The sequence below is a fragment of the Oncorhynchus gorbuscha genome, linkage group LG18, assembly GCF_021184085.1.
Source record: "Oncorhynchus gorbuscha isolate QuinsamMale2020 ecotype Even-year linkage group LG18, OgorEven_v1.0, whole genome shotgun sequence".
Taxonomy (NCBI): domain Eukaryota; kingdom Metazoa; phylum Chordata; class Actinopteri; order Salmoniformes; family Salmonidae; genus Oncorhynchus; species Oncorhynchus gorbuscha.
The window spans coordinates 11,838,473-11,864,779 of NC_060190.1; the positions used below are offsets into that span (position 1 = coordinate 11,838,473).

At 42.1% G+C, this 26,307-nt stretch overlaps 1 protein-coding gene across 1 annotated transcript in view; it reads right to left on the reverse strand.

The window, feature by feature from the left end:
* Positions 1-13,746: 13,746 nt before the first annotated feature.
* Positions 13,747-26,307, reverse strand: part of LOC124003220 (bMERB domain-containing protein 1-like) — a 52,818-nt gene continuing 40,257 nt past the window's right edge. The window contains exons 4-6 of the mRNA XM_046311309.1: positions 17,581-17,695; positions 16,856-16,926; positions 13,747-14,867 (exon numbers count right to left, since the gene is read on the reverse strand). Coding sequence (XP_046167265.1) covers positions 14,752-14,867; positions 16,856-16,926; positions 17,581-17,695 — 302 coding nt within the window. The 3' untranslated portion in view covers positions 13,747-14,751. The remainder of the gene's footprint in view (positions 14,868-16,855; positions 16,927-17,580; positions 17,696-26,307) is intronic.

Below are 26,307 nucleotides of genomic sequence, written 5' to 3' on the forward strand. Positions count from 1 at the left end.
TTTGACCCTTGTCTATCCTGTCTCTGAGCCCTCCTGCCTTGACAGCCATCCTGTACCTTTGCCCCTATACTCTGGATTATCGACCCCTTGCTTCCTTGACCTGTCTTTCCCTGCCCCTGTTGCTGTAATAAACATTGTTACTTCGACAGTCTGTATCTGGGTCTCACCTTGATTCCTGATATATTGTGTTGGATTTGCTCCAAGCATAAGGCCTGTTTTATGCCAAAAAGTGCATTCATTTACCATGTTTTTTTGCAGTATTACTTTAGTGCATTGTTGCATACAGGATTTGGAATATTCATTATTCTGTACATTTGTATACTTATTTTCACTCTGTAATTGATTATATATATTTTCATTGGCATTATCAAGTATTTTGTTTATTTCAATGACAATTAAATCTATTTCAATTCCACAAAATGTGAAAAACTCCAAGGGGGGTGAATACTTACAATACGAACTGTACTTCAATTAACAGTAACTTTCTGAGTCACTCAGTATTTCTGCAGACCTGTGTCATTCTTGTGACCAAAACATCATTTGCATTTAGGTGCTGTTGACATAATGAGAAGAAGATAAGCTGTGATCCGGTCTCTGTGCTGGGCTGGCAAATCGCTGCATCCTAATCACCTGATTATTTAGATGATGCGTGTGTGTGTGTGTGTGTGTGTGTGTGTGTGTGTGTGTGTGTGTGTGTGTGTGTGTGTGTGTGTGTGTGTGTGTGTGTGTGTGTGTGTGTGTGTGTGTGTGTGTGTGTGTGTGTGTGTGTGTGTGTGTGTGTGTGTGTGTGTGTGTGTGTGTGTGTGTGTGTGTGTGTGTGTGTGTGTCGTACGTAAAAGGGATGAAGGATAGATGGATGTATGGAAGATGACTCAAATAAAAAAATATATTAAATGAGGAAATTCAAATGTTTCCATTTTTCCCATTAGCACTCAACACTTGTTACAATGGTTCATTCTTCAATACTTGTCACAATATGTTAACACACTTATCACATTTGAAACCCTCAACACCTGTTGCAGCAGTTTAACCACAGAGTTGGTGTAGCACGGTTAACATTTGGATTCAATCTATTATGTAACCCACCAGGTCTCTCCATCAGCCCGAGTGACTCTTTATAGACAAACCTGTCAGGGCATAGACTCTGTAAATCATGAAACAGCCAAGCCCAAGGTACTAACGCTCCAGCAATTAGCATCCTGATAGCAGCAGATGCCACTGTTCCGCTAATTAGCAACGTTAGCCAATACTGGCCCTGCTGAGGTAAAATAACTCTCTAGGGCAGTGGTGCAGGGCAGGTCGAAATCTGCAGCTGAGGCAAATGGACACACATACGGAGCACAAGTTAGTAGGAATAAACAATATCTTATTACCATTTTATTCTCAATATTTATTTTTCAATATACAGTATTTAAATCCCTAGCTTATTTTGTTATGCTACACAATTTCCTACAAATCCCAAATATTTGGCACAGATTATACATACACAATCTTTTAATATCATCATACAGTTACGCTTTGTCCTGTTCCACTTAGGTTCTTTGGAAATTGAATTATAACCCTGTTACGACACATATTTCAGTGAAGCAAAGATGTTGAATGACTGGACATAAATATAGTAAGCTAACAATTCAATTCAAAATTGCTACAATATGCATGCAGTAACAAATACAGCCGCTGAAGCATTGACTTTACACACTATTCTCAGGATATACACACATCTAATAAAAACATACTGTACAATCAATGAACACAGAATAATTACTCCTTTCCAACAACAACACATCTGTCAAATACAAAAATACTCGCTTTTACTGGTTTCTGACAGATTTCATGAGGCCGTATGACTGCGGAACATTGGAGCTAAGCTGACAGCAGCACAGCATAAGACACATCCTGCTCCCTAACACCCAGAAAGAGAGACAGGAGAGAGAGAGAGAATCAAGAGAGAGGGAGAGGGAGCGATAGAGAGAGAGAGAGAGGGAGAGAGAGAGAGAGAGAGGGAGAGAGAGACAGAGAGGGAGAGAGAGACAGAGAGAGAGAGAGAGAGAGACAGAGAGGGAGAGAGAGACAGAGAGAGAGAGAGAGAGAGAGAGAGAGAGAGAGAGAGAGAGAGAGAGAGAGAGAGAGAGAGAGAGAGAGAGAGAGAGAGAGAGAGAGAGAGAGAGAGAGAGAGAGAGAGAGAGAGAGAGAGAGAGAGAGAGAGAGAGAGACAGAGAGAGAGAGAGAGAGAGAGAGAGAGAGAGAGAGAGAGAGAGAGAGAGAGAGAGAAAGAGAGGGAGAACGAGAGAGGGAGAGAGAGAGAGATAAAGAGATAAAGCGAGTGAGACATCAGGCTCCAGAGACCTCATCAAAGAGGGAGAGAAAGAGGGAGATGGAGAGAAAGTGACAAAAGAGAGTGTGGAGGAGGAGTAATAAAAGATAATTGAACTGTCTCCATCTTACGCACTTTAAAGTAGGACCCGAGCGCATCCTTTTGAAATTCCGCTCTGGATTTGACACACTGATGCACACACACATGCACACGCGCGCGCACACACACACGCACGCACGCACGCACGCACGCACGCACGCACGCACGCACGCACGCACGCACGCACACACACACACACACACACACACACACACACACACACACACACACACACACACACACACAGCAATACAAAGGAGAGACAAACTAGAGTGCATTCTGAAATCCTCAAGTAAGATAAACCCTTTGGGCTACACTCAACATCCCATCAACATCGACTTGCTTAAAGTGTGCAACAACCTCTCAAACACTACTACTGTGTTGTTTTTTAAAATTTCATCCTACAAATGGATGATATTAAGTGGGTACATGTCCCTCAGTTTCAATAGGCATGATGCCTCTGGAGGGCACTGTTATGTGAATACACTGGTTTGACAGATTCGGATTAGGTGGGAGAGCAATGCAGAAGTATTGAGTTGAGGTTGACAGATTCGGATTAGGTGGGAGAGCAATGCAGAAGTATTGAGTTGAGGTTGACAGATTCGGATTAGGTGGGAGAGCAATGCAGAAGTGTTGAGTTGAGGTTGACAGATTCAGATTAGGTGGGAGAGCAATGCAGAAGTAATGAGTTCTTGATTCTAACTAACACTAGAATCCAGCATTGCTGCTGTGATACAAGGAGAGATAACCAACTCAGGGGTGGTATGCTGCCAAAACAAGGGAGGTCATAGCAACCTTGTGATGACAGTTACATGTCACCCGCGTGTCACTTCCCCCGTGTCCCCCCTGCTCAGAGGAAAGCGTTGTGAGGTGCAGAGATAGAGCGTGGGGGTCACCGGATCATGCTCACTGCTTGTTTGATTGACAAGGCTAACCTTTCTGGCAGCTCACCAACAACAGGAACTTTGTCTGAGCTCTCTCCTCTCTCTACTACTGATAACTCACACTAGCTTCTCCTTCCTCTCCTCCATCTCTCTTGGTCTGGCTGACACCAGCTTTCAAAGTCCTCCTGACACCAGCTACTGAAGTCCTACTGACACCAGCTTTCAAAGTCCTCCTGACACCAGCTATCGAAGTCCTCCTGACACCAGCTATCGAAGTCCTCCTGACACCAGCTTTCAATGTCCTCCTGACACCAGCTATCAAAGTCATCTTGACACCAGCTATCGAAGTCCTCCTGACACCAGCTTTCAATGTCCTCCTGACACCAGCTATCAAAGTCATCTTGACACCAGCTTTCAATGTCCTCCTGACACCAGCTATTAAAGTCCTCCTGACACCAGCTTTCAATGTCATCTTGACACCAGCTATCGAAGTCCTCCTGACACCAGTTTTCAATGTCCTCCTGACACCAGCTATCAAAGTCATCTTGACACCAGCTTTCAATGTCCTCCTGACACCAGCTATTAAAGTCCTCTTGACACCAGCTATCGAAGTCCTCCTGACACCAGCTTTCAATGTCCTCCTGACACCAGCTATCAAAGTCATCTTGACACCAGCTTTCAATGTCCTCCTGACACCAGCTATTAAAGTCCTCTTGACACCAGCTTTCGAAGTCTTCCTGACACCAGCTTTCAATGTCCTCCTGACACCAGCTTTCAAAGTCCTCCTGACACCAGCTATCGAAGTCCTCCTGACACCAGCTTTCGAAGTCCTCCTGACACCAGCTATCGAAGTCCTCCTGACACCAGCTTTCAATGTCCTCCTGACACCAGCTATCAAAGTCATCTTGACACCAGCTTTCGAAGTCCTCCTGACACCAGCTTTCGAAGTCCGCCTGACACCAGCTATTAAAGTCCTCTTGACACCAGCTATCGAAGTCCTCCTGACACCAGCTATCAAAGTCCCCCTGACACCAGCTACTGAAGTCCTCCTGACACCAGCTATCAAAGTCCCCCTGACACCAGCTACTGAAGTCCCCCTGAGATCAGCTTTCGAAGTCCCCCTGACGGCAGCTATTAAAGTTCTCCCGACACCAGCTATCGAAGTCCCCCCGACACCAGCTTTCGAAGTCCCCCGACACCAGCTTTGGAAGTCCTTCCGACACCAGCTATCGAAGTCCCCCCGACAACAGCTATGGAAGTCCCCCCGACACCAGCTATCGAAGTCCTCCCGACACCAGCTTTCGAAGTCCTCCTGACACAGCCATCGAAGTCCCCCTGACACCAGCTATCGAAGTCCCCTGACACCAGCTATCGAAGTCCTCCGGACACCAGCTATCGAAGTCCTCCTGACACCAGCTATCAAAGTCCTCCTGACACCAGCTATCAAAGTCCTCCTGACACCAGCTATCGAAGTCCTCCTGACACCAGCTAGCGAAGTTCTCCTGACACCAGCTATCGAAGTCCCCCTGACACCAGCTTTCGAAGTCCTCCTGACACCAGCTTTCAAAGTCCTCCTGACACCAGCTTTCGACGTCCTCCTGACACAGCCATCGAAGTCCCACTAACACCATCTATCGAAGTCCTCCCGACACCAGCTATCGAAGTCCTCTTGACACCAGCTATCGAAGTCCTCCCGACACAAGCTTTTGAAGTACCCCTGACACCAGCTTTCAAAGTCCTCCTGACACCAGCTACTGAAGTCCTACTGACACCAGCTTTCGAAGTCCTCCTGACACCAGCTATCGAAGTCCTCCTGACACCAGCTTTCAATGTCCTCCTGACACCAGCTATCAAAGTCATCTTGACACCAGCTTTCGAAGTCCTCCTGACACCAGCTTTCGAAGTCCTCCTGACACCAGCTATTAAAGTCCTCTTGACACCAGCTATCGAAGTCCTCCTGACACCAGCTATGGAAGTCCCCCCGACACCAGCTATCGAAGTCCTCCCGACACCAGCTTTCGAAGTCCTCCTGACACAGCCATCGAAGTCCCCCTGACACCAGCTATCGAAGTCCCCTGACACCAGCTATCGAAGTCCTCCGGACACCAGCTATCGAAGTCCTCCTGACACCAGCTATCAAAGTCCTCCTGACACCAGCTATCAAAGTCCTCCTGACACCAGCTATCGAAGTCCTCCTGACACCAGCTAGCGAAGTTCTCCTGACACCAGCTATCGAAGTCCCCCTGACACCAGCTTTCGAAGTCCTCCTGACACCAGCTTTCAAAGTCCTCCTGACACCAGCTTTCGACGTCCTCCTGACACAGCCATCGAAGTCCCACTAACACCATCTATCGAAGTCCTCCCGACACCAGCTATCGAAGTCCTCTTGACACCAGCTATCGAAGTCCTCCCGACACAAGCTTTTGAAGTACCCCTGACACCAGCTTTCAAAGTCCTCCTGACACCAGCTACTGAAGTCCTACTGACACCAGCTTTCGAAGTCCTCCTGACACCAGCTATCGAAGTCCCTCCTGACACCAGCTTTCAATGTCCTCCTGACACCAGCTATCAAAGTCATCTTGACACCAGCTTTCGAAGTCCTCCTGACACCAGCTTTCGAAGTCCTCCTGACACCAGCTATTAAAGTCCTCTTGACACCAGCTATCGAAGTCCTCCTGACACCAGCCATCGAAGTCCCCCTGACACCAGCTATCGAAGTCACTGACACCAGCTATCGAAGTCCTCGGGACACCAGCTATCGAAGTCCTCCTGACACCAGCTATCAAAGTCCTCCTGACACCAGCTATCAAAGTCCTCCTGACACCAGCTATCGAAGTCCTCCTGACACCAGCTAGCGAAGTTCTCCTGACACCAGCTATCGAAGTCCCCCTGACACCAGCTTTCGAAGTCCTCCTGACACCAGCTTTCAAAGTCCTCCTGACACCAGCTTTCGACGTCCTCCTGACACAGCCATCGAAGTCCCACTAACACCATCTATCGAAGTCCTCCCGACACCAGCTATCGAAGTCCTCTTGACACCAGCTATCGAAGTCCTCCCGACACAAGCTTTTGAAGTACCCCTGACACCAGCTTTCAAAGTCCTCCTGACACCAGCTATCGAAGTCCTCCTGACACCAGCTTTCGAAGTCCTCCTGACACCAGCTTTCGAAGTCCTCCTGACACCAGCTTTCGACGTCCTCCTGACACAGCCATCGAAGTTCCACTAACACCAGCTATCGAAGTCCTCCTGACACCAGTTTTCGAAGTCCTCCTGACACCAGCTTTCGAAGTCCTCCTGACACCAGCTTTCGAAGTCCTCCGGACACCAGCTTTCGACGTCCTCCTGACACAGCCATCGAAGTCCCACTAACACCAGCTTTCGAAGTCCTCCTGACACCAGCTTTCGAAGTCCTCCTGACACCAGCTTTCGACGTCCTCCTGACACAGCCATCGAAGTCCCACTAACACCAGCTATCGAAGTCCTCCTGACACAAGCTTTTGAAGTCCCCCTGACACCAGCTCTCGAAGTCCTCCTGACACCAGCTTTCGAAGTCCTCCTGACACCAGCTTTCAATGTCCTCCTGACACCAGTTTTCGATGTCCTCCAAGTGGGTCACAGCTCTTCGCTGTGTAGTCATGTGGGTCGTGTCAGCCAGACTACCCCTTTCCTTCCCTCCCCTCGCTAACACAAAATGCCCACCCTGTTGAGCATGGACAATGGTGCATTATGAAATTGTGTTTTATAATTGAAGTGTGGTGACGGTATCAACGCTCAATAGCATGTCATAGGGGCTGCCTGGGAAAGAAAAGGTTAAGACACTTCAGAGGAACCCTGTTTTCAGAGGAGACTTCAGAGTAACCCTGATTTCAGAGGAGACTTCAGAGTAACTGTTTTCAGAGGAGACTTCAGAGTAACCCTGATTTCAGAGGAGACTTCAGAGGAACCCTGTTTTCAGAGGAGACTTCAGAGTAACCCTGATTTCAGAGGAGACTTCAGAGTAACCCTGTTTTCATAGGAGACTTCAGAGTTACCCTGATTTCAGAGGAGACTTCAGAGTAACCCTGATTTCAGAGGAGACTTCAGAGTAACCCTGTTTTCAGAGGAGACTTCAGAGTAACCCTGATTTCAGAGGAAACTTCAGAGGAACCCTGATTTTAGAGAATAAATAAAAAACACACCCAACAGAAACCAGCATGTGTGTGTAATGCAGTGCTTTTTTCTCATTGTATACAGTACGTTCGGACTGCCTACGCTGTGGTTGCTATGGCAATGGCTCTCTGCGATGAAGAGTCCTTGATCCCTGTGTGTGGAGTGTACACTCACGACTCCAATTCTGGGTGCTTGGCTAACTCGTCCTGGACCCTTGCCATCACCATCACACACTGGAGTGCCCTACTAAATGCCCTATTATGTACCCACTGTGTTATACAGGAAAGACACAAGTGGAGCCTAGGGCTGAAAAGTTATCATCTCCATGGAGAGACTTGACACTGAACTGTGGTTCCGTGTTGACACGGACAGCCTAGTAATTACTGACAATTACTGATGCTGGATTTGGCCAGTTTACAGTAGGCCTATACAGTTTAACATGCTGTCTGTAATAACATGCTGTCGGTAATAACATGTTGTCAGTAATACTATGCTGTCAGTAATAACATGCTGTCAGTAATAACATGTTGTCAGTAATAACATGTTGTCAGTAATAACATGCTGTCAGTAATAACATGTTTTCACTAATACTATGCTGTCGGTAATAACATGTTGTCAGTAATAATATGCAGTCAGTAATAACATGCTGCCAGTAATAACATGCTGTCAGTAATAACATGCTGTCAGTAATAACATGCTGTCAGTAATAACAGGTTGTCAGTATAAATATGCGGTCAGTAATAACAGGTTGTCAGTATAAATATGCAGTCAGTAATAACAGGTTGTCAGTAATAACAGGTTGTCAGTATAAATATGCGGTCAGTAATAACAGGTTGTCAGTATAAATATGCGGTCAGTAATAACAGGTTGTCAGTATAAATATGTGGTCAGTAATAACAGGTTGTCAGTAATAACCTGCGGTCACTAATAACACGCTGTCAGTAATAACAGGTTGTCAGTAATAACCTGCGGTCAGTAATAATATGCTGTCAGTAATAACAGGTTGTCAGTAATAACCTGCGGTCACTAATAACACGCTGTCAGTAATAATATGCTGTCAGTAATAAAATGCTGTCAGTAATAATATGCTGTCAGTAATAACATGCTATCTCTAACAACATGTTGTCAGTAACAACATGTTGTCAGTAATACTATGCTGTCAGTAATACTATGCTGTCGGTAATAACATGTTGTCAGTAAAACCATGCGGTCAGTAATAACACGCTGTCAGTAATAACCTGCTGTCAGTAATAAAATGCTGTCGGTAATAATATGCTGTCAGTAATAACATGCTATCAATAACAACATGTTGTCAGTAACAACATGCTGTCAGTAATTACATGTTGTCAGTAATACTATGCGGTCAGTAATAACACGCTGTCAGTAATAACCTGCAGTCAGTAATAATATACTGTCAGTAATAACTTACGCTGCAGTAACAACATGTTTTCAGTAATAATATGTTGTCAGTAATACTATGCTGTCAGTAATAACATGCTGTCAGTATTAACAGGTTTTCAGTATAAATATGAGGTCAGTAATAACAGGTTGTCAGTAATAACCTGCGGTCAGTAATAACACGCTGTCAGTAATAACTTACGCTGCAGTAACAACATGTTGCCAGTAATAATATGTTGTCAGTAATACTATGCTGTCAGTAATAACATGTTGTCAGTAATAATATGTTGTCAGTAATAACATGCTGTCAGTAATAACATGTTGTCAGTAATAACATGTTGTCAGTAATAACATGATGTCAGTAATAACATGTTTTCAGTAATAACATGCTGTCAGTAATAACATGTTTTCAGTAATACTATGCTGTCGGTAATAACATGCTGTCAGTAATAAAATGCTGTCAGTAATAACACGCTGTCAGTAATAACCCGCGGTCAGTAATAATATGCGGTCAGTAATAACAGGTTGTCAGTATAAATATGTAGTCAGTAATAACAGGTTGTCAGTAATAACAGGTTGTCAGTATAAATATGCGGTCAGTAATAACAGGTTGTCAGTATAAATATGCGGTCAGTAATAACAGGTTGTCAGTATAAATATGTGGTCAGTAATAACAGGTTGTCAGTAATAACCTGCGGTCACTAATAACACGCTGTCAGTAATAACAGGTTGTCAGTAATAACCTGTGGTCAGTAATAATATGCTGTCATTAATAACAGGTTGTCAGTATAAATATGCGGTCAGTAATAACATGCTGTCAGTAATAAAATGCTGTCAGTAATAATATGCTGTCAGTAATAACATGCTATCAGTAACAACATGTTGTCAGTAACAACATGTTGTCAGTAATACTATGCTGTCAGTAATACTATGCTGTTGGTAATAACATGTTGTCAGTAAAACCATGCGGTCAGTAATAACACGCTGTCAGTAATAACCTGCTGTCAGTAATAAAATGCTGTCGGTAATAATATGCTGTCAGTAATAACATGCTATCAATAACAACATGTTGTCAGTAACAACATGCTGTCAGTAATAACATGTTGTCAGTAATACTATGCGGTCAGTAATAACACGCTGTCAGTAATAACCTGCAGTCAGTAATAATATACTGTCAGTAATAACTTACGCTGCAGTAACAACATGTTTTCAGTAATAATATGTTGTCAGTAATACTATGCTGTCAGTAATAACATGCTGTCAGTAATAACAGGTTGTCAGTATAAATATGCGGTCAGTAATAACAGGTTGTCAGTAATAACCTGCGGTCAGTAATAACACGCTGTCAGTAATAACTTACGCTGCAGTAACAACATGTTGCCAGTAATAATATGTTGTCAGTAATACTATGCTGTCAGTAATAACATGTTGTCAGTAATAATATGTTGTCAGTAATAACATGCTGTCAGTAATAACATGTTGTCAGTAATAACATGTTGTCAGTAATAACATGATGTCAGTAATAACATGTTTTCAGTAATAGCATGCTGTCAGTAATAACATGTTTTCAGTAATACTATGCTGTCGGTAATAACATGTTGTCAGTAATAATATGCTGTCAGTAATAACATGCTGTCAGTAATAAAATGCTGTCAGTAATAATATGCTGTCAGTAATAACATGCTATCAGTAACAACATGTTGTCAGTAACAACATGTTGTCAGTAATACTATGCTGTCAGTAATAACATGCTGTCAGTAATAACATGTTGTCAGTAATACTATGCGGTCAGTAATAACACGCTGTCAGTAATAACCTGCGGTCAGTAATAATATGCTGTCAGCAATAACAGGTTGTCAGTATAAATATGCGGTCAGTAATAACAGATTGTCAGTAATAACCTGCGGTCAGTAATAACACGCTGTCAGTAATAACCTGCGGTCAGTAATAATATGCTGTCAGTAATAACAGGTTGTCAGTATAAATATGCGGTCAGTAATAACAGGTTGTCAGTATAAATATGCGGTCAGTAATAACAGGTTGTCAGTATAAATATGCGGTCAGTAATAACAGGTTGTCAGTATAAATATGCGGTCAGTAATAACAGGTTGTCGGTATAAATATGCGGTCAGTAATAACAGGTTGTCGGTATAAATATGCGGTCAGTAATAACAGGTTGTCAGTATAAATATGCGGTCAGTAATAACAGGTTGTCAGTAATAACCTGCGGTCAGTAATAACACGCTGTCAGTAATAACCCGCAGTCAGTAATAATATGCTGTCAGTAATAACAGGTTGTCAGTATAAATATGCGGTCAGTAATAACAGGTTGTCAGTATAAATATGCGGTCAGTAATAACAGGTTGTCAGTATAAATATGCGGTCAGTAATAACAGGTTGTCAGTATAAATATGCGGTCAGTAATAACAGGTTGTCAGTATAAATATGCGGTCAGTAATAACAGGTTGTCGGTATAAATATGCGGTCAGTAATAACAGGTTGTCGGTATAAATATGCGGTCAGTAATAACAGGTTGTCAGTATAAATATGCGGTCAGTAATAACAGGTTGTCAGTAATAACCTGCGGTCAGTAATAACACGCTGTCAGTAATAACCCGCGGTCAGTAATAATATGCTGTCAGTAATAACAGGTTGTCAGTATAAATATGCGGTTAGTAATAACAGGTTGTCAGTATAAATATGTGGTCAGTAATAACAGGTTGTCAGTAATAACAGGTTGTCAGTATAAATATGCGGTCAGTAATAACAGGTTGTCAGTATAAATATGCGGTCAGTAATAACAGGTTGTCAGTATAAATATGCGGTCAGTAATAACAGGTTGTCAGTAATAACCTGCGGTCACTAATAACACGCTGTCAGTAATAACAGGTTGTCAGTAATAACCTGCGGTCATTAACAATATGCTGTCAGTAATAACAGGTTGTCAGTATAAATATGCGGTCAGTAATAACAGGTTGTCAGTATAAATATGCGGTCAGTAATAACAGGTTGTCGGTATAAATATGCGGTCAGTAATAACAGGTTGTCGGTATAAATATGCGGTCAGTAATAACAGGTTGTCAGTATAAATATGCGGTCAGTAATAACACGCTGTCAGTAATAACCCGCGGTCAGTAATAATATGCTGTCAGTAATAACAGGTTGTCAGTATAAATATGCGGTCAGTAATAACAGGTTGTCAGTATAAATATGCGGTCAGTAATAACAGGTTGTCAGTATAAATATGCGGTCAGTAATAACAGGTTGTCAGTAATAACCTGCGGTCAGTAATAACACGCTGTCAGTAATAACCCGCGGTCAGTAATAATATGCTGTCAGTAATAACAGGTTGTCAGTATAAATATGCGGTCAGTAATAACAGGTTGTCAGTATAAATATGCGGTCAGTAATAACAGGTTGTCAGTATAAATATGCGGTCAGTAATAACAGGTTGTCAGTATAAATATGCGGTCAGTAATAACAGGTTGTCAGTATAAATATGCGGTCAGTAATAACAGGTTGTCGGTATAAATATGCGGTCAGTAATAACAGGTTGTCGGTATAAATATGCGGTCAGTAATAACAGGTTGTCAGTATAAATATGCGGTCAGTAATAACAGGTTGTCAGTAATAACCTGCGGTCAGTAATAACACGCTGTCAGTAATAACCCGAGGTCAGTAATAATATGCTGTCAGTAATAACAGGTTGTCAGTATAAATATGCGGTTAGTAATAACAGGTTGTCAGTATAAATATGTGGTCAGTAATAACAGGTTGTCAGTAATAACAGGTTGTCAGTATAAATATGCGGTCAGTAATAACAGGTTGTCAGTATAAATATGCGGTCAGTAATAACAGGTTGTCAGTATAAATATGCGGTCAGTAATAACAGGTTGTCAGTAATAACCTGCGGTCACTAATAACACGCTGTCAGTAATAACAGGTTGTCAGTAATAACCTGCGGTCATTAACAATATGCTGTCAGTAATAACAGGTTGTCAGTATAAATATGCGGTCAGTAATAACATGCTGTCAGTAATAACAACCTGTTATTACTGACCGCATATTTATACTGACAACCTGTTATTACTGACCGCATATTTATACTGACAACCTGTTATTACTGAATAAATATGCGGTCAGTAATAACAGGTTGTCAGTAATAACCTGCGGTCAGTAATAACACGCTGTCAGTAATAACAGGTTGTCAGTAATAACCTGCGGTCAGTAATAATATGCTGTCAGTAATAACAGGTTGTCAGTATAAATATGCGGTCAGTAATAACAGGTTGTCAGTATAAATATGCGGTCAGTAATAACACGCTGTCAGTAATAACCTGCGGTCAGTAATAATATGCTGTCAGTAATAACAGGTTGTCAGTAATACTATGCGGTCAGTAATAACACGATGTCAGTAATAACCTGCGGTCAGTAATAATATGCTGTCAGTAATAACAGGTTGTCAGTATAAATATGCGGTCAGTAATAACACGATGTCAGTAATAACCTGCGGTCAGTAATAACATGCTGTCAGTAATAACATGTTGTCAGTATAAATATGCAGTCAGTAATAACATGCTGTCAGTAATAACATGTTGTAAATAATAAAGTGTAACAATGTTAGCTGCAGTGAGCTGCAGTTCCACTTAAAAATGACCGTTGTTAAGGTGGAAACCTTTTCTGCTGATCGGTATACTGTACACTAACCTTTAGTGTGTGTAAAGTCAGCAATGAGTCATTTTGCAGTTCCATAAAATATATCATTTGAGTGTATTGAATAACAACAACAACAAGAAAGGAAGCGAGCGATGACTCATTTGTTAAGCTCCATTGATCGGTATGTTCAGTCACCCATAAAGGCCTCCTAATTGGACATAGTTGCCAAATCAGTGACTAATGACTTAGTGAGTTGCTTAAATTCTGACGTTAGTGTCATGTTATCATGAAACCATAATCTTATCACAAAACATCAATTAGCCCATCGGTTGCATGTCTGGCTAACGTTGACCTGGCAGCATGATTAGGCTGCCGTCAATTAACGCTGACTATGAATTAGTGAACCAGTGGGAAGTCTGTTCAAAGGCAACTACAGTCATTTGAAAGGTAAAAGAGTTAAGGAGGCTAAACAGGACTTAAAGAGATGTATGTGTGATGTTCCAATTAGAAAATACTGTACAGTACATCTTCACTGTTGGGTTTTGTCTCATGCATCATACATAATAATCTTCACCGGGGTAGCAATATTTAACATCTGTAACTGGTAGACAAGTAGCGCTTTGTACATTATTTGATAGCAATATCTGACTTATGCAAATTACGTTTACATCCAATCTTTGTGAAGGGACAGGTTCTAGGTACAGAGGTACCAAAGCCAGTGAGATTGACCAGGATGAACTGCTCTGAGAGCATTGGTGACACCATTGAGAGGCAGGGAGAGGCAGTGGGAGGGACTCTGACAATGATGAATGAGAATAGTCTGATACAGACGATGGAAGATCATTGCACAGCCTCATGGGGGATGAGCCTGATGCGGAGAGGGGACACTGGGTATAGAACCCAACTAGAAGTGCAGATAGGACTGGAGCCCTAATGATGGAGAGAAGACAGAGAGAGATAGAGGGAGGGGGAAGGGGGAGAGGAAAGGTGGGAGAGAGAGACACAGAGAGAGACAGAGAGAGACAGAGAGAGAGACAGAGAGAGATAGAGAGAGAAACACAGCCCAGATGGGATGTAGCATAGATTGGGAGATAAAACACTATCAATCTCATCCTGGCGACATCCCCAAAATATCCTTGAAAATTCTACACTAGCTCGTTGTCTGTCCGTACTTCAAGGGTTGGAAAGCTGAAACTGTGATGTAACAGGGCTCTATTTTGGCTCCATGTTAGAGCCCCTGAGGGCCCGGCCTACATGATGGAGCAGGTGAAGCCACAGCACTCCTTCAGCAAGGACAGGCCTGTCTTGGTGAAGGGGGACGAGGTCTGCTGGGCCCTGGACGTTAGCCGTCTGGCTGGAATCTGACCTAGAGAAGAGGAGGTGGAGTCAGTCAGAGGATATGGGGATGTACCAGGTGGAGCACTGGTGATGTTGTAGCAGATCAGACATATTGATACACACATTCAGACTCATCCAGACACAAGGGTATGCACACACATGACTGATATGAGGTGAATACACGCTGATGAAAATAAATGTTGCTCAGTGGGGAGCCAGTTTAAATATAGTTGAAGTCGGACATTTACATACACCTTAGCCAAATACATTTAAACTCAGTTTTTCACAACCCCTGACATTTAATAGTAGTAAATATTCCCTGTCTTAGATCAGTTAGGATCACCACTTTATTTTAAGAATGAGAAATGTCAGAATAATAGTAGAGAAAATTATTTATTTAAGTTTACATACACTCAATTAGTATTTGGTAGCATTGCCTTTAAATTGTTTAACTTGCGTTAAATGTTTTGGGTAGCCTTCCACAAGCTTCCCCCAATAAGTTGGGTGAGTTTTGGCCCATTCCTCCTGAGTTAGTGCAACTGAGTCAGGTTTGTCGGCCTCCTTGCTCGCACACGCTTTTTCAGTTCTACCCACAAATGTTCTATAGGATGGAGGTCAGGGCTTGTGATGGCCACTCCAATGCCTTGACTTTGTTGTCCTTAAGCCATTTTGCCACAACTTTGGAAGTATGCTTGTGGTCATTGTCCATTTGGAAGACCCATTTGCGACCAAGCTTTAACTTCCTGACTGATACCTTGAGATGTTGCTTCAATATATCCACATAATTTTCCTTTCCTCATGATGCCATCTATTTTGTGAAGTGCACCAGTCCCTCCTGCAGCAAAGCACCCCCACAACATGATGCTACCACCCCCGTGCTTCACGGTTGGGATGGTGTTCTTTGGTTTGCAAGCCTCCCCCTTTATCCTCCAAACATAACAATGGTCATTATGGCCAAACAGTTATATTTTTGTTTCATCAGACCAAAGAACATTTCTCCAAAAAGTACAATCTTTGTCCCCATGTACAGTTGCAAACCGTAGTCTGGCTTTTTTATGGAGGTTTTGGAGCAGTTGCTTCTTCCTTGCTGAGCGGCCTTTCAGGTTATGTCGATATAGGACTCGTTTTACTGTTTTACTGTGGATATAGATACTTTTGTACCGGTTTCCTCCAGCATCTTCACAAGGTCATTTGCTGTTGTTCTGGGATTGATTTGCACTTTTCGCACCAAAGTACGTTCATCTCTAGGAGACAGAACGCGTACTTGCGTACTATTGTTTGTACAGATGATGAATGTGGTACCTTCAAGTGTTTGGAAATTGCTCCCAAGGATGAACCAGACTTGTGGAGGTCTACAATTTGTTTTCTGAGGTCTTGGCTGATTTCTTTTGATTTCCCCATGATGTCAAGCAAAGAGGCACTGAGTTTGAAGGTAGGACTTGAAATACATCCACAGGTACACCTCCAATTGACTCAAATTATATAAATTAGCCTACCAGAAGCTTCTAAAGCCATGACATTATTTTCTGGAATTTTCCAAGCTGATTAAAGGCACAGTCAACTTAGTGGATGTAAACGTCTGACCCACTGGAATTGTGATACAGTGAACTTTAAGTGAAATAATCTGTCTGTAAACAATTGTTGGAAAAATGACTTGTGTCATGCACAAAGTGGATGTCCTAACGAACTTGCCAAAACTATAGTTTGTTAACAAGAAAGTTGTGGAGTGGTTGAAAAACAAGTTTTAATGACTCCAACCGAAGTATATGTAAACTTCCGCCTTCAACTGTATGTATTCATTTTTTGTGGGTGAAATCCATAATTTCACAACTAAATGCTTCAGTGGTGAAGAAAGACTTGAACAAGAAAGAGGCGTGTAACTGTCCAAAGACATCAAATCAAGGTCACTGACTATTAGTGTATCAAAGCGAATACCTGAAAACGTTGAGACATACATTTGAGCATTTGAATGGAAAATAATAACACTCACTATGACGCACTATGACTACAACACACCTTTCTTCTTGGAGTTTCTGGGGAACTTGGACTGGAGGAAATCCGCCATTTCTTTGTCCTCCTCCCTTTCCCTGTAGAGGAGGAGAGAAAGATGGATGAGTGGAACCCCAAACTCTACATTTCTGTCTGTTCCTACTAGCGATGACTCAGACTCCATATCCTCACGCCCTGTCTTCTGCCTAGGTGTCTTCACATGCCTCAAAAACAATCAAATATTACCTCGTCACTTCCTGCTTCTCACTACCCAGAATGCCTTTTGGCGCTTGTATGGCACCGCCCTCTGTTCTGAGAATGGAAGGGGGGGGGAGGCACCATAACAAACTTGTTTACCCTAACAAACTTGTGCATGTACAGTGGGATCTAGGGTTTCACAGCACACTGTCCCCTAGACTAAAACACAGATGCTTTATTTCAACAGTAAGAACATCTGAGAATGGAGATATTCCCTGTGGTTTGTATGTAACTGAGTCGAACTGGCTTGTATTTCTGACAGGATGTCATTGGAGACCAAACCAATAAGGGGGGGGGGGGGGGGGGGGGGACAAGACAGATGGAACAGAGTTCTGTAACATAGGTGGTTCAGAACCACACTCCCGTGATGACCTGGTCTGAGACCTGACGACTTACTGTACATTGGCACCCCAAGGTAATGCCTAGGCATTAAGGGATAAAAGTGTTCTGGTGAGCATGACACCTGGTTTCGAACCCCAGTCGGTCACACTTGCCTTAGCCTCTCAAACTCCACATCGTCAACAAGGAAATCTCTGGTCTCCACCAGCTTGTGAATCTGCTGGAGAAGATCCTCCTCTTTCTGTCTGTCCTCGTTGGACTTGTCATTGTCTGTAACAGAAAATATGTTATGGCGATCAGCGGTTAAAGTGGGATTTTGTCAGTGGTGGATTTCAAACTGCTGCAACATTCAGGGTCTTTTTCATGATGATTTGATCAATAAAATCAGATATTTATTGGAGATCAAGACCCCTAACTTTAACCCCTAACGCATCTTAAGGTGATAGGAGTTTGTTCTCCCACCAGATTAATCACTGTTGACAATGGAGATATATACATATATTTATGTATTTCATTTTTCACTTTGGTCATGATAATGTATGATTACACAGTGTCTGATTCCTCACGTTGATATAACACGACTCTGCTGTGCTGAAGCCAAATTGTAATCATTATTGACACATGACATACATTTTGTGCTTGGTGAAGAATTTAGTTATCTCACTTAGGACTGGATTTAGTCTGTAGTGCTGAAGGGTGATGTAGTGCTACAGGGTGATAGAAATTTAAAGGTAATTTTCCCGTGTTAGACGAGACTGCATTCACGGTAAGCGCTGCATACTTCGGCTCAATAGCAAATGATCATTACCTTTAAATTGCGCTAGAGCGCTGAACTTCAGCGATAGGGATTGAATTTAGCCCTTAATCATTATGTTACAGCACTCACAACCCATACAAAATCACAAATCAGAAAATCCACAACAATTTACACATCATAGGATACAAAGACAACATACGTTTTATGAAGCACAAATGATTTTAGGTCCACTAAAATCAACCCCAAACCCAGGATAGAGGGGCTGAGGGAATGTGGTCTGGATTCTACGGAGGAGGGTTACAGAGAGACTGTAGAAGGACAGAGTTCCTGCCTTGTGGTCCAGGTACACTCCTTCTCTGGAAGAGCAGGAGACAGTCTGTTTATCTTTGTGGTAGAAAGAGCATCCGTAGCGAGAGCAGATTAAACAGCAGGATGAGATCATTCTTCCCACCAAAAAGTCTCAGTCTTTTCTGCCGATCCCTTTATTTGAGACCACCCCATCCATGTCCCAGTTTACCTCCCAGTAGCAGGCCCTCCTTACACAGCACCTGGGGGTAGAAGGTCAATCTGTCTGGATGGTCAGGATATTGTCACATCTCCATGTCATATCTCTGTTCCCCACAGACAGATACAGTTTGTTGTGTTAAGATATATTGTGAGCTGATCATATCCAGATATATGGGCAATTTCCTCCTCCAACACATCCTCCAGTTGTTGTTTTAGTCCGGAGACTGATTTCTTTGCTTCCTCAAAGGAGACATGTTGGTTGACAGGGATGCTGGTTAAAGGCTTCAGATCCAGGAGGGACACAGAGACACTGGACATTCTGGAGGATATGGATGTGATCTTCAGTTTCCTCCAGCTCAGTATCTCTCCTCCTCAGCTCAGCCACCTCCTGCTTCAGTTGCTCCAATTGCTCTTCAGCCAGAATTCCTTTCACCCTCTCCCGGGCTCTGATCAGCTCCGTCATCTCAGAGTATTAGGGTTGGGCGATATAGGATTGAATCGAATATCGTGATATTTGACATTGATGATATATCGTGATGTGCAAGAATATACTCTAATCAAAACTGTGCAGTTTTATCAGTTAAGCTGTATCAATATGTTGAAAATGAAGTCTAAATGACTGAACTATGCCTTATGAGGATTCATTCATGAGAATGTAACCATAATATTGTTAATAAGTACAACAATTGCACAGTCTGGAATGATTTAGTCATTAACGGCACAAAGCGATTATATCGGATATCGCGATATTTGGGGTAGCATACCCTCTTCCCAAATATTGACCAACCCTAATGGGTATGCATGTAATCATTAAGGACTGGGGAGTTTTTCAGGATAAATAAGAAATGGAATGTAGCTAAAAACAGGCAAAATCTTAGAGGAAAACCTGGTTCAGTCTGCTTTCCACCAGACACTGGGAGAGGAATTCACCTTTCAATAGGACAATAACCTAAAACACAAGGCCAAATCTACACGGGAGTTGCTTACCAAGAAGACAATGAATGTTCGAGTTACAGTTTTGTCTTAAATCTAGCACTGATCAACAACAAACTTGACAAAGCTTGAAGAATTCTGAAAAGAATAATGGGCAAATGTCACACAATCCAGGTGTGGAAAGCTCTTAGACACTTACCCAGAATGACTCACAACTGTAATCACTGACAAAAGTGCTTCTACATAGTATTGACTCAGGGCTTTGAATACTTATCTAAATGAGATATTTCTGTTTTTCATTTGCAGTAAATTTGCAAAACATGTTTTCATTTTGTCATTATGGGGTATTGTGTGTATATGGGTGAGAGAAAACAATCTATTTAATCCATTTTGAATGCAGGCTGTAACACAACAAAATGTGGAGTAAGTCAAGGTGTATTAATACTTTATGAAGGCAGTATCCATAGAGATAGATATTATTAAATTGCTATAGGGGCGATGTCATAAACCCTCAAAATTCCAGAATGGGAAAGAAAATGTCAGGCCCATTCAGGGATAACTCCAAACCAGTCTAATTGGCAGTAGAGGCATAATCCTAATCTTACTTAAGCAGGAAAATAGAAGTAAGGCATGTGATATATCAGAAATTGTGTAATATAATTATTGTCAATCTAAAATATTGTCATATAATTATAAATGGAGTTTATATGGATTTTATACCAATTTTCTGTATAAATAGCCTCTAAAATACATGTAAACAGATCATAAATGTCTCCATTTTTGTTTTCTTGGAAAGCTGTGAGAGCTTTTATATGATACCATATCAATACTTGTTGCATTTACAAGTGCTGATAAATCCTATCATCAACTGATATGAGCCAATGTATGGCTGTGTATTGACTGCATTGTTTGAATGGAATGTTGGCATATTGGCAGTTAATTAGCTACTTTTATGGAATCACTCCTCTAAAACTGTCTAGCTAACAAACATAGGCTACAGTGCAGAGCAACTCTTAAATGTCTTTATTTTACACAATGTTATGTTCCAAAATCCGCATTTATGTTCAGCGTTCTCCCGTTCGTTCTAGGGTGATCTTCCAAGAACACCTGAAAATGCAGAGCACTTCCAATCCATTAAAAATGTACTTTGACGTGACCTCTAACCTAAACTGGAAACTGCAGCGTCGACAAAGTTAGCTTTTATGTTAGCTAGCTATGTCTGTTTACATTGTAGCCAATTAATTGAACAACTATCCCAGGATGGAAATATTGAACAAAAATAACAAGTAAAAAAGTAACAGAATCGATTTTCTCAGTACTTGTTAGTGAATTAAGCTGATATCTTATCACAGCACTGGCAAACCATGATTGACCAACTCCCTGACCAAAATGGCTGATAAGAAAGTTCATGTCTATTCTAGTACTCTAATTCCTTATTCTATGATAGTATCTCTCCCTCAAGTTGATATTAACACATGACTCTGTTTTGCTGAAGCATCATTGTAATTATTTACAAATTATACAGCTGTTACGTTTTGTTCTTGGTGAAAGGACTACTGACCTCACTTAATAATTATTTTACAGCCCAACAACCCATGAAAAAAATCAGAAATCAGAAGATCAACAACAAATGACACAACTCACAGGATACAAAGACAACATCCGTTTCAAAGGAATTTACCCAGAGTGAGAAAGGTCACACATGCAGTGGATACAATTAGACAAGAGAAATAGATGGATAAACAATTTTTGTTAGATAATACTTCCAGATCACAAGATGCAATTGCTTGAAGCAGGTCTATGTTATTATCAAAGTGCATATCTGTGTGGATGCCAGTATCTCCAAATCTGCTTCGTTGCAAATAAAATTATCAGGCCTAAACCCAAACCCAGGATAAAGGGGCGGAGTGAATGTGGTCTGGACTCTATGGAGGAGGGTCATTGTGTCAGAGATGCCATAGAAGGACAGAGTTCCTTCCTTGTGGTCCACATACACTCCTACTCTGGAAGAGCAGGGGACAGGGATATCAGTCTGTTCATCATTGTGGTAGAAGGTGGAGCTTTTGTCAGAGCAGATTAAACACCAGGATTGATCATTCTTCCCAAACAAACAGTATCTGTCTTTTCTGCTGATCCCTTTATATGAGACGGCTATATTCTCTGCTGGGATTTCTCCCCCAACTCTCTCTGTTTCGCAATCCTTTCTGCTGCAACTGATACTGTTTCATGGCCTTTATGTTCATCTAACAAACACTGATCACAGATAAACTGCTGATCTGAGCGGCAGTAAACCGCTAGTAGTTTGTAATGATGAGAGCAGATTTTCTCCTGTAGCTGTGTGGTGGCTGGAACCAACTGGTGCTCCTTAAAGGTAGGAGATTCATAGTGAGGCTTGAGGTGAGTCTCGCAGTAAGAGGCCAGACACACCAGACAGGACATGACAGCTTTGAGTTTTCTCCCCAGAGCAAAAATCACACTCCACATCTCCAGGTTCAGCATAACAGTGAGATGGAGGAGCAGGTTGGAGTCCTGTTTTCAGATTCTCCACTAAATCAGACAACAGAGTGTTTTTCTTCAGAACAGGCCTTTGGATAAATATTTCCACACACAGGGGGCAACTGTAAAAACCCTTGTGGTCATCCGGATCCCAGCTGCCATCAATACAGCCCAATACAGTAGCTGTGTCCACTGGAAGTAGTCACTGGGTCCTTTAGTAGATCCAGACAGATTGAACAACTGATTGAGTCCCTGGCTGTCGCCATTTTGCTGCCCCGACTAACAGACTGAGCAGCAGAGTATGAAAGATAGGTATCGTTTCTCGAGAAATGTTTGTGCTTATGACACAATGCCACATCCTGGTTCTGTGAGTACTCTTAACCTGTATAGGGTGTGGTGTTGGACAGAGGTCAGGAAGAGATCGCCTCTGATTGGACAGACAAACTTCATTGCCATTTAGTGACATTTTTACAGTATGTCTGCCATTTTACCATCTACACTCCACTGTACCTTAGTCTGCAGTTCAAGACCTCGCAGTAGTTGACCTCCCCATCCAAAACACTATTGGCATTCAGGGGCTTTTTCATGATGATGTAAGCATCAAAATCAGACATATTCTATTAGATGAGTCAAAAAGCTCTAGATATCCAGTTCCATCATAGGAGCCGTGTTCATTTTGGATTTAGTTAAGTTAAAGTCTTAAAATACCTTTTAGTCTTGGTCACAGTTTAGCCATTTCATCCTTTGTTAGTTTTAATTATTATCAGTCAACTAAAACTCTGGACAATTTTTGTCTAGTTTTAATCACAGCCATTTTAGTCACATAATAGAATTAAATTAAATAAATCATACCTAGTTTGATGTTTCTGTGACAAACGGTGAATTAGTTATTGTCTGCTCAATGTCCGAATGTGGGAATATAAAACCAACTTTACCTTGGTACCTCGCATCAGTTCAAAAGTTTGACGAGTGACTGAAGTCACCACCTGGGAGCTGTGTGGGAGAGCCCGGCAACTGAAATACATTTAGCCAATGTGGGGTTTCATCTGTTTAGTCCAATCCTAAACATATGCATGCATGCAGAATATTTTCTGGAATCCTCTCAATGGCAGAATTGACATCTTTCAGTTGCGCAGTCTGACTCAGCTGATCTGCCCGGCTCTCCCACACAGTTCCTAGGGGTTCACTTCAGTCACTCGTCAATATTTTGAACTGATGCGAAGCCAGGTGCCGCAACTAGAAACAATAATGTTTACTCGCTCTACTCTTTCTTGCGCCGCGGTACGCATATCGAAATCTTGGCTCGTCACTATTTCTTTGACTAAAATGAAAAGTAATTTGTAATAGTTATCGTTTTTTTGGCCATGGAATGTCGTCTCATTATCCTCATAGTTTTAGTCAGGAGCAATTGTTTGTTGAGTATTTTCGTCATAGTTATTGTCGACGGAATTGACACTGGATAGGAGTTTGTTCTACCACCAATTTAACCCGTTGAAAGTGGATATGTTTCGGTTGAGTATTCCATGTTAATAGGGAAACATTGTTTAAAGGGGGGTTTTTAGTTTGATCACTTCTATAATGATAATGTATACAGCATCTCTTCACAGGACTCTGCTGTGCTGAAGCATCATTTTTATAATTATGTACAAATTATAAACATTATTTTGTAACACTTTACTGTAAGTGTCCTTATGCATGCATTCAAAACGACTTTATGAAATCTATGTATCATATAATGATTGCCATAAGCTGTCAAAAGTACTTGGCATTTGTTATGAGTCATGGCATGAGATGTTATCAAACCAGTTATAATGGGTGTTAAAAACGACTGTTCATCCTGTTTTCATACGCTCTAATGTCAACTGTTAATAACAACTGTTACTACACAGTCTGAATGACAACTTACGTCATATGTTATGTCGTGTCTTTGGCTATGCCGGATTAAGTGATATGACATGCTATTCTATAAAATAATTTCTCGGTCATTAATATTACCTGATTGAGCTAATCATGTAAATGTAATTAACTAGAAAGTCGGGGCACCACAAAATAATATTTATAGAGCAGTTATCTTCCGAATAAACTCTTAAAAAGACCTAGTAATATTTTACATCAATAGCAGTCAATATTAATTGTCACCTTATTTCAGTCTCATCTGAAAGTTGTAAATTCTTGGTTATCTTCACGAACCCTGGCTAACAAGTTGAATCAGCAATGCAAAATTGGGTTTAATCATGTATTTACTAAATACCTAACTAATCACACAGAATTACATAAACACAGAATGAATCATACCTTGATTACAAATTACGTCATAAAGGAAAACGTCCCTGGCGGACGGAACAGATATGACAGCTGGTAACACAAAGAAAAGGGGTGTTGGGTTTGAGTGAAAGAGTGGGAAGACTGAGGAACAAAGGGAGAAGTGATGTCTCTATCGTAAATACAGTATCTTATGCATTCTAAATTACCGCCAATTTGGAAAAGGAAAATGCAAAAATATTTACACTGAGCTGCACTTTGGTAGGTTCGTGGTAGATGGGAGGCCGTGTTGCCCAACCGAGTCCTTTGTCCTTTGAAGAATGTCTCTGGTGGTAAATTGGATAAATTTTAGTAACGTCCTTGTGTGGTAGACGGGATTCTCTGTCTGTTCTTTCCTAGCCCACGTTTGCAGCTGTTGTTGCTAACTCAACGGCTAGGAGGTATCACTTCTGTAGTGAATAAGAGTTCAAAGTTCGCAACCAAAGCTCACGCTGAGGTTGGCTTAGTTCTGTAGTTGACATGTTAGTCATTTTAACGTATGGACCGTCGTCCTCATATCCTCGGAACAGGAGGTTACATTTTCGTCAAGGCTTTATATAGTGGAGCGAGAAAGGTGTGTCTGAAAAGTTTTATAACCCATGTCTCTTCACAGGGGCGGGCCACTGATTGAGCAGAGCCCTAACCTTATGAAAACCCAAATCTCTCATTTGGAAGCTAAAATTACATTTAATCTCTTCACCAATAATTCTATATTCAAACATTTAAATTGAACAACAATTCCGTGTGAATCCGATAACTACTATGTGCAGACTTTCCACTGTAGAGTTTATGTCATCCTATCATTGATGAGAATGTCTCAGACGACAACCGAACTAACATCATATTCAATAAGTACCACCGCATATGTTCAATTGGTCGGATTACCAGAATATAGTTCATTTTTGTCACGCCTTGGTCTTAGTATTTTGTGTTTTTGTTATATATTTGGTCAGGCCAGGGTGTGACATGGGTTTATTTTGTTGTGTTTCGTATTGGGGTTTTGTAGGCATTGGGATTGCGGCTGAGTAGGGGTGTCTAGGCTTGGCTGCCTGAGGCGGTTCTCGTTGTCTCTGATTGGGAACCATATTTAGGTAGCCTAGGTTTCACTGTGTGTTTTGTGGGTGATTGTTCCTGTCTCTGTGTTTGTAGTCACAAGATAGGCTGTATAGGTTTTCGCGTTTCGTTTGTTGTTTTGTATATATTATTGTTATTTCATGTATTGTATATTTCCATTAAATAACATGAGTAACCACCACGCTGCATTTTGGTCCGATCCTTGTTCTACCTCTTCGTCAGAGGAAGAGATAGAAGAGAGCCGTTACAGAATCACCCACCACAATGGACCAAGCAACGTGGTAACAGGCAACAGCGGCAGCAGGAGCAGCGCGACAAGAATTTCTGGACTTGGGGGAAATCCTCGACGGGAGAGGATCCTGGTCTAAACCAGGGGAGTGTAGCCGCACCAAGGTGCAGCGAGAGAGGGACTGGACATGGGAGGACGAACTGGACGGTGAAGAACCTTGGGCTCAGCCTGGAGAATATCGCCGCCCCAAGGAAGAACTGGAGGCGGCAAAAGCGGAGAGGCGCTGGTATGAGGAGGCAGCACGGCGACGCGGATGGAAGACTGAGAGTCAGCCCCAAAAATTTATTGGGGGAGGGCTCACAGGGAGTATGGCTATGCCAGGTAGGAGACCTGCGCAAACTCCCTGTGCTTACCAGGGGGCTAGAGAGACTGGGCAGGCACCGTGTTATGCTATGGAGCGCACAGTGTTTCCAGTGCGGGTGCATAGCCCGGTGCGGTTCATACCAGCTCTTCGTATTGGCCGGGCTAGAGTGGGCATCGAGCCAGGTAAGGTTGGGCAGGCTCGGTGCTCAAGAGCTCCAGTGC